At 35.9% G+C, this 19,231-nt stretch overlaps 2 protein-coding genes and 1 long non-coding RNA gene across 5 annotated transcripts; 1 reads left to right on the top strand and 2 right to left on the bottom strand.

The window, feature by feature from the left end:
- The first annotated feature begins 3,335 nt into the window (after window positions 1–3,335).
- On the top strand, window positions 3,336–8,936 carry LOC111390413. Of its 3 annotated transcripts, none has more exons than XR_002701915.1 (8): window positions 3,336–3,721; window positions 4,201–6,390; window positions 6,479–6,583; window positions 6,661–6,751; window positions 7,271–7,374; window positions 7,466–7,652; window positions 7,962–8,130; window positions 8,508–8,936. XR_002701915.1 is itself a non-coding variant. In XM_023015447.1 (7 exons), exons 2-6 carry the CDS (start codon window positions 6,286–6,288, stop codon window positions 7,622–7,624), a joined length of 564 nt encoding a protein of 187 aa, XP_022871215.1. In that variant the 5' UTR covers window positions 3,341–3,721; window positions 4,201–6,285; the 3' UTR covers window positions 7,625–7,652; window positions 7,962–8,936. The 3 variants fall into 3 exon arrangements, 1 of the variants encoding a protein (XP_022871215.1); XR_002701914.1 differs by having other exon boundaries at window positions 7,962–8,413; XM_023015447.1 differs by having other exon boundaries at window positions 3,341–3,721; window positions 7,962–8,936.
- Window positions 8,937–9,215: 279 nt separating this feature from the next.
- LOC111390408 lies at window positions 9,216–12,229 on the bottom strand. The gene is made up of 2 exons (XR_002701913.1): window positions 10,800–12,229; window positions 9,216–9,863 (listed from the first exon to the last, which is right to left on the bottom strand). It is a non-coding gene; the product is annotated as an uncharacterized LOC111390408 (long non-coding RNA).
- Window positions 12,230–15,327: 3,098 nt separating this feature from the next.
- Window positions 15,328–17,544, bottom strand: LOC111390396. The gene is made up of 3 exons (XM_023015432.1): window positions 16,268–17,544; window positions 15,789–15,914; window positions 15,328–15,337 (listed from the first exon to the last, which is right to left on the bottom strand). The coding sequence occupies exons 1-3, from the start codon at window positions 17,542–17,544 to the stop codon at window positions 15,328–15,330; spliced, it is 1,413 nt and encodes a 470-aa protein (XP_022871200.1).
- Between the last annotated feature and the right edge of the window lie 1,687 nt (window positions 17,545–19,231).

The following is a 19,231-nucleotide window of genomic DNA, read 5'->3' as shown; positions in this document are numbered from 1 at the left end:
GGTGCGGTGGTGGTGTCAGGTGTGTGGTGCGGAAATTATATGCTATGGTGTCATGGTGGAGGTGCAGTGGTGGTATGGTGCGGTGGAGGTGGAGGTAGAGGTGTAGGTGTTCAATCGGTGGGTGTGACGATGGATTGCTGTTGGTAGTGTGAATGGTGTTGACTAATTTTCGTGTTGTGATAGGGATGGCTCTGGCAGTGGTGTTCAATGGTTGTGGTAGTGGTGGTGGTGGTGCAGTAGTAAGGGTAGATGACCTTGGTGGTTGTTACCGACCAATGTTGCTGTGATCAGTGATGGTCGTGGTGATGTTTTGCAGGGTGATAGTTTTTGTTGGTATAAATGGTGGTTGTGGTAGTGGTGGAGATGGTGAAGTGGTGATGACGTCGCAATGATGGCTTTTGTAGGGTGTTGATGGTTTTATATCTGATTTGTTTGTGGTGAGGTGGTGTTAGTTGCGGTATTGAGATGACGGGGTTGCTAGAGATGGTGGAGTTGGCAGCGACGATTTTGACGGCGATGTGGTTGGTGGTAGTGGTGAGATGGTTGTCACAAATGTTGGCGGTGGTCACAGATGATTTGATTGTCTGTAACTAAAAAATTGGCGTATGTGACCAACCATTTAATTATTTGTGACCATCTATTTATTGTGACCTAAAAATTTAATAATCTGTAACCAAGTAATTTGGACTTGAAGTAATCTGTGACCTGTAAATTTTTGATTTGTGACCTATAAATTTTTTGATTTGTGACTTCAAAATAATCTGTGACCAATTAATTAGATGATATGTGATTAGTAAATAAATCTGTAACCTATAATTGTGAATCTGTGACCATTTATCGTATAACTGTGACTTTATTACATTTAATTAATAAATATTTTTAATTAATTATATAGATACCTGGATTTTGATTTTTTAAACTCTGTACCTCATTTGTGAATTGGAATAAACAATACACTGAAATTATGATTTTTTCCCAAAAATTTATTTTATTTAATTTTAGTCTTCAACCATTATTCAGGTGGTGGTGGGCGTAGGCTTCTTTGATGGCTAGACCATGGACTTGCATCAGGCTAATAAGGCTGCTAATTCTTATGGGCCTACTGCAGTGAATGTGAACCTAATTGGGCCTCCTTTAAATTTTTGGGCTAGTGATCAAAATAGATGGCTCACGAGATCATCTAAATGGGCCCAATTCATAGGCCAACCAAAATGGGCCTAATTGTATAATAGGCCAACCCAGTGGGAAGCATTTTGTTCAGGCTAGGATGAGAACAATCCATTACTAAGTATGGCCCCATTCTTTCCAAATTTTAATAGTTGTTTTTTTGAAAAATATTTTGTTGAAAAATAATTAAAAGTTTTTGAGTTTCGTGTAATATCATTTTATAAAAGATTATGTGATTGAAAATAAAAGAGAAAAAAGAATGAGAAGGAGAATGGGGGTCAAACAGGGGTTAAGGTGAATGAGTCAAAGAATTTTCAAGAGGCTTTTTGTTTTCAAAAAGCATATTTTATAATTTAGTGAGTATTTATAAATTTAGAAAATATATTTTTAAGTGCTTCAACATGCTCTTTATAATTAATACTTGCTTTTACTATTTCTGAAAAATATTCATTTTTTTTCTCAATCTTTTATGTTTCATAGTTTCCCTCTAAATTCTTTTATAATTTTCTTCAATTGAAATTTGAAATGTTTTGAATGCATATAATTATATGATGTGAGTTTGATTATCTAAATTTGGAGAGTCAAACCAACTCTCTATTTTAAAATATTAATTTAAAAAATGACTTGGAGCATATTTAAGGGTTTAAAATAGAGCATATTTTATTTAAAAAGTCTCTCGAAAATCCTTTTAGTGTATGAAGTTGACACCAGTAATATGCTACTAACCTAATTAAAAGTATGGTCAAGAGATTCTTTAAACATAAAATATTATCTATTTTAAAGAGTCAAATATTAAAATTATGCTCTGAGAAACTCTTTAAATTAATATTTTAATTTTGAGAGTAGGTTTTGAAGAGCCAAAAATCATTTTCTAAAATTAAATGCAATCGAAATATTTTAAGTTTTAATGGAGAAAAAAATGATATAATAATTTAGAGGAAACTATGAAACATAAAAGATTGAGAAAAATAATAAATAATTTTTGAGAATTGTAAAATTAAGCATCAAATATAAAGAGTTCGTTGAAGTATTTAGCTCCCGTTTGGCCCCCATTATTTCAATTTATAGTTTTATCTCTCTTATTTTTAACCCCACAATCTTTCATAAAATAATATTACACATAAATTGAAAAGTTTTCTTTTTTATTTAACCACACATTTTCAAAAAGTACTATTCCAAAAATTATAAATTGAAATAATGGGGGCCAAAAAGGAGCTTAACAATTTTCCTCTCTAAATTGTAGAAAATGCTCTTTAAAAATAAAGAGTTTACTGGAGATGATCTAGTATTGAGAGAATGTAGTAAACGAGATAGAGTTTAGTACAGTGTACATTTGTACATTGAGTTTACTAAGGATGTGAGAAAATTGGCTTTAAAACTTGCAAAAATAACGGGAATATGACATATGTAACTTTCAATTCAGCCTATGTTTGGTTTTCATTTTTTTTTAAACTCATTTTTTTGGGAAAAAAAATTCAATTACACATCCTCCCATAAAATAATTTTAAACCTTGTTTGAGTCTCATTTTTTTCAAAATATATTTCTATCTATCTTATTTTCAAGTCCACATTTTCAATAAAATAATATTAAACCAAACCCAAAATTTTCCGTAATTTTTTGCCATACATTCCCTATCAAATCATTATTTTAAAATGCATTTTTTACAAAAATAGACATTGAACAGGCTCTTACACGCAAATTCAATTTTTATTTTTTAACCACATATGCTTTATTTAAAATGTATTTTGGTCCAAAAATGGGTCTCAATTTTAGAGTGGGGGACATATTTGGATATATAGACGAAGTAGCAAAAGAAAGATGTGACACTCCCATCGCTAATTTTCGACAATAATGCTTGGCGCATAGGGATAGGAACAGGGTTCGGACAGGGATTTAAAATTTTTCACGTGGCAACCTTTATTTTATTGCAAAACAAATAAAAGACAATAATTGGAATTTAAAAATAGTAATCATGTGACTCGATTTCTCTGAATGATCTTGCTAGTTGTACACTGAATTTGACATCCCGGTGTATCGACCCCCTCACAATAGGGGTGATCCACATTTTTTTTTTCGCAATAGACCCCCCTGTTGTGAAGGGTCGGTACACTGGGGTGTCAAACCCGGTGTACAATTATCAAAACGAAAACACCTCTTGTACCTTGCTGTGCATATCAATTCGAAATTACTGATGTGGCGAACCATTGGCGGGAAAAAATGGAGACCAAAGTGTACCGGGTCGGGTTTTAAGAAAATACGACTGCATCGGCTCAAGTCTAAATTCACGTGTAAACATATTTTTTACTGTGAACGCTCACGCCCAAACCGCACCCAACCCTTAGTTCGCGCCGAAAATGCTCCAACCCTCAATTGACGCCAACATTTCTCCACCCAAGCAACAACGCAGCCCCACTGTAATGTCCCAACTCAGGTGACGGCGTTGTCCCACAATCGGCTTCTGAATGAGCTGGATGGTGACGGTCTGCGACAGTAGTTTGTAGTACGGTTGGCTTTGCCTTCGTGGTTAAATGTTCGAAGGAATGATGGAGCTAGGTAAGATGCATTTGTGGTGGGTTTTTTGAGTGTATTCTTTGGTTACTCGACTGATTTACAGTCAATATGTTGAAAATGTGATATGGAATATCTCCTCATTTATGACTCAGGATGAAATTGCTGGGTTTATTCTGCTATTACATGTGTATTTCGATTGTCTTGATATGCTATTAGATGTGTATTTTACAATATCATATTGTTCTCACTTCAAATATGATTATTGAAATTTGGTTGTTTATTGGGTTTTGGTTCGAAGCTTTTTAGCATTTTTGGACCTAACTATTTGCATAGATTTCTGTCTACAATGTTGTGCATAATCAGAAATTAAGAAGAACAGATTTGGGACATCGTAGTATTGGAATTGCAGTTTGTAAAAAAATATGCTTGCTAACTATTAGAAGATATTTGTGAAATAGAAAATCCGTTAACATGTTAATTTGATTCTAGAGCTGATGATGCTCCGATTTATTGCATTGTAGGAGAAGAACCAATTCAAATATCGGACGACGAATTTCTTGTACAATCCAGTGATAGGGGTAATACCGAAAATGTAGTCACATTGGAAGATGATGTACTAGGAGAAGATGGTAGGGCTGTGTTGGAGATGGGAGGAGACGGTACAATTGTACTGGAGGTGGGTATGAAGTTTAAAAATGAAAACGAGGTGTATGAATTTTACAAGAAGTATGCGTATAATGTAGGGTTTCCAGTTAGGAAAAGGAATTCGAGGAGGGGGGATGATGGAGTAGTGAGATACATTACTTTGACGTGTTGTCGTGAAAGCCATAGAAGTAGTAATACAAGCAGTTCTTTGAAACCGCAACCAACAATTCAGACAGGTTGCAAAGCAAGGCTTACTGCTTCTTCAGATATCCGTGGAGTGTGGAGAATTTGCAGAGTGTGTCTCGAACACAATCATAAAACAAGTCTCTCAAAGTCGAGGTTGTATCGATGCAGTCGAGAGTTGAGTGCAAATGTTAAACGTAAGCTTGAAGTGAACGACATGGCTCGAATTCCTTTACACAAGAGTTTCAACTCTGCAGTTGTTGAAGCGGGTGGCTATGAGAATATGACCTACGTCGAAAAAGACTGTTGAAATTATGTTGAACAAATGAGATGTTTGAGACTAGGTGTAGGAGATGCCTCGACAATATAGTCATACTTTTCACAAATGCAGGCACGGTGCTCGGGATTTTACTTTTGTATCGACATGGACGAAGAGTTACGGCTGAAGAATGTGTTTTAGGCAGATAACAAATGTAGGCTAGCATATAAGGAGTTCGATGATGTAGTGACCTTCGATACGACATATCTGACTAATAAATACGACATGCATTTTACTCCTTTCGTCGGAGTAAATCATCACGGACAGTCAACACTTCTCGGATGTGGTTTGCTATCAAACGAAGATACTGATATATTTGTGTGGCTGTTCAGGACATGGTTGCAATGCATGATTGGTGAACCTCCGAATGAAATTATTATGGATCAAGATAAGGCTATGCAAAATGCAATTTGAGATTGTCTTTCCAAATACGAAGCATAGATTGTGTTTATGGCATATCATGAAAAAGTTACCCGAGAAGTTTGGGTACCGCATTGACAAAGGTGGAATATTTTCGTCCATACACGGATTAGTGTATGATACGCAGCGTGTGGATGAATTTAAAGTAGGTTGGGAAAATATGCTTGATACATATAACTTACATGATAACGAATGGTTATCGGTGTTGTACGAAAATAGGGCTCGTTGGGTGCCATGCTATTTGAAAACGACTTTCTGGGTAGGGATGTCAACAACACAACGCAGTGAAAGTATGAATGCATTTTTCGACAGGTATGTGCATTTGAAGACGTCCTTGAAGCAATTCGTTGAGCAATACGAACAGGCATTAAGTAGTAAAGTTGAAAAGGAATTCTAGGCAGATTTTAATTCTTTTTCGCAAATGGTGCCTTGTGCAACAAAGTATGAAATGGAAAAACAATTTCAAGCAGTTTATACGAGCTCAAAGTTTAGGGAATTTCAGGATGAGATAACTGGGAAGGTTTATTATGATGTCGTATCTGCAGTTGATAACCTTACGGAGAGGATGTATGAGGTTGAGGAGGATGTCATTACTGGAGAAACGGTGAGGAAGAGAAAGTGTTCTGTCACATTTTGTGCAGACGGGTGCGATGTTGTTTGCAGTTGTCACCTATTTGAGTTCCGTGGAATTTTGTGCAGACATGCCATATCGGTGTTGATGCGTAACAACGTCACATCATTATCGGATAGGTACATATTGAGGAGATGGAGAAGAGACATCAGTAGAGCCCATACGAGGGTCACTGTGAACTATGATAGTCTGCTTAGCACTCCTAGCCAGTTGAGATATGGTAGAATGTGTGAATTGTTCGCTACATTGGCCAATATTGCCATAGATGATGGAGATTGAACTCGTGCAATCATAGAGTGGATTGAAACGCAAGCTAAAGACATAGAGTCCACAAAGTCCGGTTGCGAAAGTAACAGCATTTCCCAGCCTAGTCTTCATTTAGGGTCACAATCGAGAGCATCGCAAGATATGAGCAGCGGGGCCATACAAGATCCTAAATGTTCGAAAAGGATAAGGGCGCCCAAGAAATTATGTGTTAAAGGTGCATTGGAGTCGGGCTCCAAGAACGCAAGGGTAAATTTAATTGAACACTATTTTCTCATTCGCGTCCCCTTGTTATATGTACTAATTCAGCTTTGCACATTATTTCCTTATCTTGTAGGCGAGATCGCGAGGGATAAAGAACAATGTTCAACCTGGTGCACCTTCCATTCCATGCCCGTCGCAAGTACAGTATTTGATGCCGTCGCCATTTCCGTATTCACAGGTTACAGTTGCAAAGTTCGTTTATCATATTTACCAAATTACAGGCATGATTTGTATTCGTTTCTTCATGTCGTGCAGGGCGAAGGGGAAAGTAACGCACTACCATACCAATTGCTGTCTTCGCATGTCAGTTCCATGTCGAGTTCAAATCCTTTACCTATTTGGCAAGGTAATTATATGATTTCGAATGTATCTTTTATTGTAGTGGCAAAAGTATATTTTGTTGGATCAAAAAAATTCTTGGCCCTTGTTTTTATGTTCTAATTTTGGATTAAGGAGGCTGGGCATAAGATTTTTTTTTCGAAATACAATTTGTTGCCATTGGACAATATTATTAGCCCATTGCATTTTCATACCCACTCGTAATTATAAAGTGTGCTCGGGCTGCTGTTTCCATTTGATTCGATTGGACATTGATTACGGTTGCTGGAATTTATTCATGCTTCTAGATTTATTTTTCATCCATCAAGTTTACAAGACATTTAGCCAAGGCAATGAATTAGGAAGAGAGTCCTTTGTTTGTTATGGAAATAGGTATCTTTTAAAATTCTGGACGAATCCGTTTCATGGCCTTCGATTGATAATCGTTGAGATATGTTTGTATACTATAGCCCCTGTTTACAACCATTAAGGCCTTCACACAGCACACTTACACATTAATATCTTGCACTTTTCATGTTTATTTCAGGCAATATGCAGCCCTACTACCATCTCGATTTTCTACACATGGGGGTCGTTGACAATTTACTGAGACCGTCCTCAACCGGTATTTTCCCGCGAGGATTTTACACTGTAAGCTACGCAATCTTTTTACTATATAACTGTGTACTTTATGTTTCTTGTCCAACTAACGTCCGGTAGTATTATTAATTACCTATTCTAGTTGTCGCCTCCTCCAAGTGCTATGGCGGGTTGGATGTCGAGTGCCACATACTCCGTTCCTCAAGTTGGTGTTGATGGAGGCCCTTCAAGTGTTGTTGACATGCCAAGCTCTAGAATGCCGTATATAGTGGCGCTCAATCCATGGGTTGCACCTCCATAGGGTGTTCGACTCTACCTCATGAGAACAAGTAAAATCCCTGCTCATTTAGGCGTGTTTTTACTAGTCTATTATGTGGAGACCTACTAGTATTACTCATTTTTTGAAATGACGACATTGTCCTGGGGTGTATAGACTTATTTTGGGCTACTAATGCAACGGTAGAAGGGAAAAGTGGTGAATTGTGGTTTTTGTACATTCAAGTGACATACTCATTTCCTGATTTCTTTATCCCATTCCTCTTTCTTTAGATTTGATAAATGATTATCTGTTCATGATTCCAGATACGCACTATTACGAGCATTCTGAATTTGATGTTTATGTTGGAATGCTGCCTCAGGTGAATGACATATTTTCACAAGCTGCAAGGTGGTCTTCATGATATAGTTATGTATCATACATATTCTTCAAGTGCAAGGAATCAAGTTGGTTACCTGCCAGGAATCTATTGTTACATCTGCCAGGAATATGTATCACACATATTCTTCAAGCGTAGGAATATTTTGCTTGTTAGTATCGCCATGAAACCCAAATCTCCAGCCTGGTTGGGATTTGTTGGGAGGGGGGATGTTGGCGACCTTCCATAGTACTTAAGATGGGAGAATTTTACTAGGTCGCACTTTTCAACAGTTTTTCTTGTTCACTGGGACAGCTCAATTGTCTATCCTCAGCGATGAAAAAACATTCTTATTCTTGCAGTTGAATGGATAACAGTTTTGTGAAACATACCAGCAGATCATCTTAATTAATTATCGAATTTAGAAAGTGGATCCTAAACAGAAGAAAGAGCTGGTTCTACTTTAAACTATTTTTTATACTTGCATTGCCAGATTTCCATGCTATTTTACTTGGTTGATGTATTAATCAGCTTTCTCAAACTTTTCAGTGACAACACAATTTGCCTGATGATGTTGAAGGACCCAAGAGAACCTGTATTAGTTCAGGAAGAGCATTGACTGATTCATATACTAAGATGCATGTGAAAAAATATAGTATTAAAATGTTTTGAGCTATATCTTTCACATTCTGTGTTCTAAATTACTCTATGCTTGCAGGAAATCCAGCAGCCTCGTAAAGATCAAGTAAATGAACCTGCTTCTGCCAAAGGCGGAGTCACCTGATGAGGGTTGTATAGGCTAAACATATTGAATTTCTATTATTGTAGTACATTGAAATCCGGAATCAAGCTATTTTGCCCATGTGTCCTTTGTCATGTATTAGTATAATATCTGCTTGTGTTGTGAGGATACATCGATGTAATTTTGAGTTGGAAATGATTGCAGCCATTCGGTTATTTATACAGGAAAAGGAATTGTCGTTTGTTACTATATTTAGTGTTTACATTTGTTTTTCTTGGTATGGTATGCGTGTACTTATATAGGTTTTCTCCAAATGCATCTAGATGCTTTCCAGAATTAGTTCTTGTACACAAAAAACTTGGGAACACACACTGCACTTCCGGTTAAAGGAGATCAATGCTCAGCTTGTGAAGTGAACGTGTTTTTTGGAGTTTTTGTTCACCTTGTTTTATTGTGTTCGTGGCTTGACGCCTTCTTTGTACCAGTGGTTCATTTTCCAATTTAAGAACGACCCATCAACGAAAGTTTAATAGTACAAACCGCAAAAACTTCAGGATAATTCAAGGCGAACGACTAGTAAAAAAAAGGACCACAATAACATAGTTGCGTACCATTTCTACATGCATCACTACAAACAGTTAAGACACTTTCACTTTTTAGTCCTAAACGATCTCCACATACAAACCGTCGGATCACCATCCCAACACAACGACTTTCACATTTCATTTTCTGAAACTTGTTTTCCTTTGCGCATGTTTATTTGGAGTAAAATCTCTAGGTCTTTCTCCTCGCTTAGCATAGCGAGTGTTTTCAACATATGCGACAAAGTATCCGCTTCTTCACTTGGAGTTGTGATGCAACTTGATTCACCATCATCATGCAACAGACACTTTTCCTTGGGGAATTTATTGCACCACTTGAAGTACTTACAGTCACAGGTACAACAATCCTTTATGGTCATTATTCTTTTCGACCTCCATCCTCTTAACGAACCCGTCACCACAATTTGGGCATCTTCTCTTTGTCGGGCATTCTAGCAACGTATGTCCCCTCTGTCGACAACAATGACATATTCCCCTATTCTTGCCTGCCGTCGAATTTCTCTAATTCAACCACATGAAACAACCACACCAACATGTAACCATATTACTATCTTTAGCAATCTGCGTAAAGCATAATAAGTTTACTAAGAATTCCTTAAAGCATAAAACCATGAAACTGAAATTGTCTTGGCGACAGTATGTAAAATCAAATGACAGAAGCACAAAACCATGAAACTGAATTGTCTTTCGTTTTCTCCTTTCGAAATGTAAGACCATTTCATTTTAATTGTCTTTGGTTCATATTTTGTTCAATCTCGTTAAGTGCATTATCAAACGTGTGTCATAATAGATTGACTGTAATACAATACAAAAGCTCAAATCTTATGGCTGTTGCAAAATGAAGCATAAATCAAATGTTAACAATCCCATCTGACCAAGAAATTATGTTATATTAAATTATTCATACCATGACATAATTTTTTTCTCCAAACTTGATTCAGCAAACATTTTGACATAATACCCGACTTTCATCTTCATCCCAATACAAATCTTAGTTGTGGATTAAATCCTGACATATTCAATTGACAGGAGCAGAAACTGAAATTAAAGAAGCTTTCTACTCCCATTTTCTTCTTTTCCGCAGTAACAAATCAAAACGAAAACATAACCTCTATTAATTTTGTTTCTGTCCAAATTAAGTAGAGCTAAAAGTATATAAAAACCTAATTTCTACTCCCCCAAAATGAAGTAGAGCCAAAACTCAGAAACATTATCTCAAGCACAGGAAATGTTTATCCCTATAAAACATGACTTGCCAAATAAAATTAAAAAAATAAAATATAACCACCCAACTAATAACAACGAAAACGCCTCTGCATATCCCCCCTCCGATTCCAAACCTCTGCATTTTCTCCCCTCCGATTCGACTCACAGATAAATCGGACATCCAGTTCACATCGAACAACAAATGGAGAAATAGACACCGACTCGTTGGAAATATGATTACACAAGCGTCAATGGATGTAGTCTATATATGATTACAAGAACTACTTTTACCATTTTGCCCGCGACCGGAGCTGGCAATTTTTCAGGTTGTCGCCTCGATTTACAGTTGGCTCTACCTTCTTCTTCGTCAATGGATGTCATCCGGATTTCTGGTCGGTTGTGTGTTACTCGTCGTGGGTAGGAGAGAGATTCAATTTGGGGAACAAGTTGTAAATGACAGAGGAGAGAGGAGAGACAAATTGATTTGGGGATGAAATGAATGAAGGAAGAAAATGAGAATAATTGAGGCATTATTCAGCCGAGTATTTAAAAACAATGTTTTCATTTTTTTTCTCATTTTCCAGGTCAGCACTGTACACAAAGCTGTGTACAGTGCTGTACATGTAGCGGGACCGTTATCAAAATCCTTCTTTGAAATACTAGAAACCACACCTATTTCGACAGCTCAAAAAGGGTTTTCTCCCCTCCTCTCCATGCCCGTCCGTCCCTCGGTCAGAGTGTAGCACTTCCACCATCACTCCTCAACATTTTCGAGTCGAAGTGCTTTCTCCCCTCCTCTCCAAGCCTGGTCGTCCCTCAGTCAGAGTGCAACACTTCCACCATCACTCATCAACATTTTCGACCACACTACCAGTATTGTTCATGTATGTAAAATAACCCAAACATCTCAATTTTTGTGTACTTTTGCCAATTTGTGTCCAGCTTAAATTATAAGAGACTTGAAGATTTGGGGAAATATGTGCTGGGGTTGTTTTAATTGAGTGTTTAGACAAGAATTTGACAACTTGCTTCACGGTTTAGGAACTTAGACCGCGCTTGCTTCTCGACTTTTGTTGTGGATGGGAAAATGGAATTTTGGGATGAATTGACTAGATTAGGATGCGATTTGCTGCTTTTGAATTTAATCGGCAGATTTTGAGCCTGAACTAATCTGTTCTAAAAGTGATTTTCACTGGGTTTAATTTTTTGATTTTTTGCGACTAAATTCCAATTTTTTTTAATTGAACCAGTAAATCCGATCTACTTTATCATCTCGAACATGCCTTCACCACCTAGTCAGCGTCTTTCCCTTAATTATCATTAATTAATATCAAATTGACTTGTCAACAGTCTCATTTTTTTTTTTTATCTTATTCATTAATTTTAGCTTAATCGCACATCCATGAAACCAACTCTGTGTAAATGAGTACTGATAGTTGTAAGTATTTCTAACGCTGGGTTTTAGACTCCTCATTCGGATTTGGCGATCTTTATAGGATCTTAAAGTTGTAGAATCTTACGATTCATTGTGGATTTTAACGAAGTGAATTGAGAAGGGAAGTGGTCAACCTGATTAGTAGCTATTAATCGATGTAGTGGCTAGTGCATAATCTTTTGTATGAGGTCAAAATATTTTCAGCTAAGATATGTAAATTATGTTTGTAAACTGCGATTGCATCTATGAGATTAGTCTCAAAGTGCTATCCTTTTTGTATAATCTTGGGAAAATCTACCTTGTAGTTTATCTATTTGTGCTTTCTATATCCATTTTACAGGATAGATTAAATGCAATAACGTTTCTCGCATGCTAAAAGAAGCAACTTCAATTGGAATACCACTTTGAAGGAATCTTATTTAGTAGTTAAGTGATCTCACTAAATTTTCGTTTTATGGATCACCTTTAATGACTAAGATAAGTCACGTTATCTAACGGAGGCAGAGATACTATAATCTCTAAATTATGTTCTACATTTTCAATAACCAACCGCATTTAAAACTCAATCATATGCACAAGATTTTTTTTCCTTTAATCTAGAGGGCTCTTTTTCTAGATTATCATGTCCACTATTGTTTAGTCCAAAATTTGTGTACATCAATTTCTTAATAATCATGAGAATCAAATGTGTACATTAATCTTATTATTCACTTGTGAAATGCAATTCATACAACCTCACTTGACTGCTTTATAGTTGTTGTCGATTTTATCTCGCAAGTGGACGGATCGTAATAAATAGTAAAGTGAACTTTTTTTGTCCGAATTATCGTTCCCACGGAGGCAATTTTCTAGCACTTAACTCAATTTTTTTTCTTTAACTACATTTGATGAAAACAGATTAAAAGTTGTATGATTTGAGTTTTAATCTAAATTCTAGAAAATAAATGAATGCTCACACATTTTTTTTTGTAAAATCAAATAATTAAAGGACGTTAGGGCAGAATAATTCCACCCATTGATCACCTTTACATCTCAAATTAAGACTCAATTCTAATGTAGTGTTCGGTCGAATTCCCCTATTGTATTCTATTTACCCCTCTTGAGTTCTCATTGAGCCTATTTAACTAGTTAAATTTCATATCTTTATGCAAATTTAACTTAGTTACACAATTTCTTTGTCCTTGGAATTCAATTATGACCGCAATAAATGACATAGGTATCTCTACTCGTTATACCAATGTAATGAATTTTACTACATGGTCTAAATCCTAAACTCATATCTCTATTCGTAAAGGATTCACAAAATTCATCAAATTATTGATCAGATAATTTAATGCAATCAATCCATAGCAAAAATCAACACATGGAAGAATTAAAAACCAAGAATTTTTATAAGAAAATATAATGGATCTCAAATGGGTTACATTATTCACCCTAACAATGGATTTAGCTACGCATAATAAAGGAAGAGCAACAACAAATTATCTTAAAATACATCACCGGATTTTGAATAAGAGTATGTAGAAAAAAAAGTGGATCTTGCACCAAGAGTTCCTCCTTCTTCCAATTTATGCTTCAGACGATGAATTTAGCGTTGTCTTCTCCCTTTGAATCTCTCTCCCTTTCTCTCAAGAAGTGTTTTTGCCTTTAGAATGTGTGGAACCCCCTTAAAGTGAGAGGAATTTCGTATTTATAGGTCACTTTCCGTTGGAAGAATAGGGTTTTCATATGGACTCAAAAAGGGCCAAAATTGCGCACTAACGCATATGGGATGCGGCATCACAGCGTCGCGTCAAAAAGTAGGTGGTGGCGCTGCAGCGCACCGTGCCACCTCTCTGAATCTCCCGGCGCCACTTTTCAAACAGACAACATGCACCTTTTTCAGTATTTTTAGTATAACGTTCTCTCCCGATATCCAATTGAGGCAATTCAAGATGTGTTGGAAAGCTAACTCAAAGAGTTACAACTTTGCTTCGAACATCATTCTCCGATTAGATCGTTTTCCATGTCAAAAAAGGTCTTAATGTGAGTTTGAAATTTTGGAGCATAGCTTTTCGATTGAAAAATGATTTGTGATCATATTTGCCTAAATTTGATCCCTTTGATATCTTTCTTTATCCAATTAACTCCTAACGCTCTCAAATCTTCATCTTGAGGTTTGACGCAGCTTTTGAATATTTGCACTTTAGTCCCCGAACTTTGGATTTCATATGATTTAGCTATTTTTTCCAATTTTGCCTACTTTTGCTTCTTTCCTTCATAAAATTTTACCTATTAAACATAAAATACAAACATTTAGGATATAATTTGTTGAAAGAACCATCAAATATCGCTATTTAAGGTACTGAATAAGTGAATAAAATGCACTTATCAAATACTCCCAAACTTAAATATTTGTTTGTCCTCAAACAAAACTATAGACTAAATAACAGTAAACACACAATCATGAAAAAATATTTGGTTGGAAAATCTAGCTTTTCACCTCAGGATTCAAGATTTATGTGTTAATTCCACAAACGTGCTTCAAAGTTACTACACCAAACTAATATTCACTCTTCCAATGCAAAATCGACGTGTGTGCATGAAGAATTAAGTAGACATTAATAAATTTACTAGTTGTTCCAATTCCCGACCCTTAATGGTCATTTATGTCCTTTCATCACTCGTAAGATTCACACATCCCCAAGCTTGTTGTTTTTCACTCCTTCCCAATGTGTAATCTAAGGTTGAATATTTCATTATTATCCCCACCCTCTCGAGTTTAGGTGAACATTACTAGTTGCAAGTCAACACTTCAATGAACAGGGATTCTCCAATTATTTGATTGCTTCGACTGCCACAACTCAACTAGCTAATTATCCTTCATCTAAAGTCAAATTTCCTCAAATAAGTGTTGGGCTTAACCAATGTATTTAGTATTTTTGCTCTTTTCATGTACTTGCTTTTTTTTTCACAATTATTTATTTATTTGCATTCTCTCCATTCAACTTTCTAGATAACCCTTGTAGCAGGCTTTGGGCCGATGACTCCCAAATAAAATGATTTTAGGACACCAGGTTTTAAACATCCTTACAGACTTACTGACTTGAGTCAAAAAGCTTCGAAGAGAACCAATTTTTATTTTAAGTGCAGCTTAATCTTTTATTGCCTTCTAAATGATCCATGTAGCGATTTTTAGGCCGATGACTCCCAAATCAGACGACTTTAGGGCGCCAGGTTTTAAGATACCCTTGCAATCTTAATTACTTGAGTCATGAAGATTTCAAAAAGAAGTTTTTAGATTTCAAATGTATATGCCTTAATTAGTGCAATGCCCATTTTACACACTTATTCAAATAAACTGACCTTCAACTTAAGACTTTCGTCTCGTTTTATCATGCTAGTCTAAGAAAATCTACACATGAATTTTCACACATAGAATCTACATTCACATCCCCATCTTCCTATAACTGTAAAATCACCCCCAAACTGTGCTAAATTTCGTCTAAGGATAGGTAATTTATTATGGTTCAGGTCAAACATTTATATCCAATTAAATCAACCTATCTAACAAATGAATCAACTCGTTTCATCACAGTGTCAGACTCAGTTCTAGTGCATGTATAATATCAAGTTTTGCAAGGTTAAGTTTCAATCAATCTAGCATGCATCCTATATACAGTTTATAAATCAACACCAAATTTCAAAGTAAAATGTAATTGTAAGTCAAAATGTCCAACTCACTCAAAAAAATTTAAGTGGGCAATTAGGCAATTAATAATACACCCCCAAACTTAAACTAAACATCGTCCTCAATGTGAAATTTAAAGGAAAATGAGGAGGCTTCCCTAAAATGTTCGTATTGCCTATGATGTTGTGGTGCCTTGGTGTTGCATTTGATGGACTCTTCTTCCACATTCTCCCGCAAACTTGAGATTTGTCCCATTTTCTTCATGTATATGCTGGTTTGAGTGTTCCGTGACGTCATATTCCTGAAAAATTAAATTTGAAAAAATTAAACTCATGAAACATGAGTTACTTAGCTCAAACATCTAATAATCGACTTAATTACTTAAAGATCTATGAGTAAAAAGGGGTATGGATGATGATTCCTGAATAAACTATAAATTAAACTATCATAGAACTTTGAAAAAAAAAATAAAATAAAATAAAAGTTTGGATTGCCTCCCAAGAAGCGCTTCTTTTAAATTATTAGCTTGACTTGAACCGCTGATTTATCATGGTGGCTTAAACCAAGTTATTCCATCATTACACTTTGTGCAATTTTCATTTATGCAGCCCTTTTTTGCTTTTCAGATTTTGATTTGTCTATTCTCATCTCTACCAAGAAGTTCCCCAAATTTTGGTTTTTTTTTTCTGATAGCTTCGTTGATCGGGTGGCTCTTCTTTATCAATTCTACAACTATCATTTTTATTGGGAGGTTTCTCATATTGGGTGTAAATATTGAATATCTTCTGCTTGTCCTCCATCCTCAAGATTAGTTCTCCCTTCTCCATGTCAATAAGGGTTCGTCCCGTTGCTAAGAATGGCCGACCCAATATAATTGGAAAGTCTTGATCTTCTGGTATGTCCAATACAATGAAATCCACAGGAAATATTAAATTTCCTACTTTTACTAGTACATCCTCAACTTTGTCATGTGGTCTTGCGATTATTTTATCAGCTAGTTGTAGCGTTATTGATGTTGAGTTGACTTCACCTAGTACCAATTTCCTGTAAGTAGAATACGACATTAGATTGATATTAGCACCGGTATCACACAATGCATTAATTGAACATGAATTTCCAATTGAAATGGGTAAGGTAAAACTCCTTGGATCCTTCAATTTAGGAGGCAATTTTCTCTGGACTCTTGCACTACTTTCCTTAGTTAATGCCATAGTTTCAAACTCCGGAAACTTTCTTTTCTTTGTCAACATCTCTCTCAAAAACTTTGTGTAGCTTGGAATTTGCAGTATCGTATCAGTGAACGAAACATTGATCTGGAGCTTCTTAAGAACATCGAAGAATTTCTCATAATTTGTGTCTTGTTTGTTCTTCTTGAGATTTTGAGGAAAAGGAATGAGAGGCATGTAAGCTTTGTCTAGACTTGGTGTTTTGACAGCTGATGTTTCTGTACTTTCTCCATTTTCAGTTGCGTTTGGTGCAAATTTTTCTACCCTTGTAGTTTCATCAATCACTTCCTGGTCATATTTTCTTTTAGGTCTCTTTGTAGTGATCTTTGGCGATTGTACCTCGATCTTTGTATTTATGACATGAATATTTTGCTCCATCAACTTCTTTCGAAGTTTTTGGGAAAACGGAAGTGGAGGTATATACACTTTAACTTTCACGGGGGCCCTGGGTAGACAGTTCTCCACTATTTTAATTGCCATCACCCGTTCCTTAGGATTTATCATTGTATTGCCTGGCAAAGTCCCTTGTAGATGTTCTGCAAGTTGTTGCGCTATCTGATCAATTTGTGTCTCAAGTTTCTTGATAGATGCTGTTGATTTGAAAGTTCGTGTTAATTTGCTGCAACATCTTGTCCACCTTCTGCACATATTGTTGAAACATCTCCCCCAAACTTGGTATTCTTTCTTGCTGGAAATTGTTTCCATATGAGTTGAAATTATGGGAGCTATTTTGAATAAATTTTACTTGTTCCTATGAAGAAGTGAGCATCGTGCAGCTCTCTGTAGCGTGATTTCTCCCACAATTCTCACATGTTGAAATGGCCATTATTGCATTTGCTTCATGTGTTTGCAATTTTACAAGTAACTCTACCTGTTTTGTTAAAGCTGCTAGCTGTGCATTAGCAGAAGTTGTGCTATTTTATTCATACATTCCTGCTGCCTTTGGTGGTACCACTCTTTCTGATGAGAACATTGAATGTGTGGTGGCAATTAACTCAAATAGATCCATGGTTTGTTGCACTGATTTCCCTATGATTGATCCATTAGCAGAGGCATCAACTTGAGATTTTGACAGTGGTGTAAGTCTGGTATAGAAGTACTGCACTTGGTTTCCTAGAGTGATTCCATGGTTTGGACATTTTCTCATTAGCTCATTAAATATATTCCATATCTCGTGATAGCTTTCTCCCTCTTCCTGTTGAAATGTTTGAATTTCCAATCTGATCTTAGCTACTCTAGTCGGTGGGAAGCATTTGTTGCAGAATTTTCTGGTCAGTTCTTCCCATGTAGTAATGCTCCCATGAGGCTCCACATCTAACTACTTCAATGCAACATCTCTCAATATAAATGAAAATAATCGTAGTTTAATAGCATCTTCATTGACACCCGAAGTATGGAAGTTCTGACAGTTCTTGAGAAATCTGGAGATATGAGTGTTTGGATTTTCATGAGGTAACCCGTAGAATTGGATAGTATTGCTCATCAAGTTAATCCAATCTGGCCTGATCTGAAAGTTATTCACCCCAAAATCTGAATACACGATACTGAAGCGCTTGGGTGCTACTATAGGTGTCAGGCAAATTGATACTGGCAAATCACCTTCATTTGTTTTCCTTCGTTCATGCTGCTGTTCCGGTGGTGCCACTACTCTTGCGGTCATTTGTCCAATCGGCTGAATAGGGATAGAGATTTATTGATTGTCAGCCATTTAATGTTGCTGTTTTTGTTTGTATTCTTTGCGTCTTCGTCTGAAGGTACATTCTATCTTCGAATCAAATGGTTCAAGATCATTACCTTGGGCACAGAGCATACAATGAACACAGTTTTCTTTAAATAAAAAAAAATAAACAAATAAAATAATAGTTAAAAATAAAAAAAAATAAATTAAGACTAAAAGTAATAGTTCTCGACAACGGCGCCAAAAACTTGTTGTCAATTTTATTCCGCAAATCGTAATAAGTAGTAAAGTGGACCTTTTAAGTCCGAATTATCATTCCCACGGGGATTACTTTCTAGCACTTAATTCATTTTTTTTCTTTAACTACTATTTGATGGAAACAGATTAAAAGTTATATGATTTGAGTTTTAATCTAAATTCTAGAAAATAAATGAATGTTCACACATTTTTTTTTTTGTAAAATCAAATAATTAAAGGACGTTATGGCAGAATAATTTCACCTATTGATCACCTTTACATTTCAAATTAAGACTCAATTCTAATGTAGTGTTCGATCGAATTCTCCTATTATATTCAATTTACCCCTCTTTAGTTCTCATTGAGTCTATTCAACTAATTAAATTTCATATCTCTATGCTAATTTAACTTAGTTACACGATTTCTTTGTCCTAGGAAATCAATTATGACCGCAATAAAGGACATAGGTATCTCTAC

The sequence above is a fragment of the Olea europaea genome, unplaced genomic scaffold (genome assembly GCF_002742605.1).
Source record: "Olea europaea var. sylvestris unplaced genomic scaffold, O_europaea_v1 scaffold680, whole genome shotgun sequence".
NCBI lineage: Eukaryota > Viridiplantae > Streptophyta > Magnoliopsida > Lamiales > Oleaceae > Olea > Olea europaea.
Note: the sequence above shows the minus strand (reverse complement) of the source record. Positions and strands in the feature narration are given on the sequence as shown.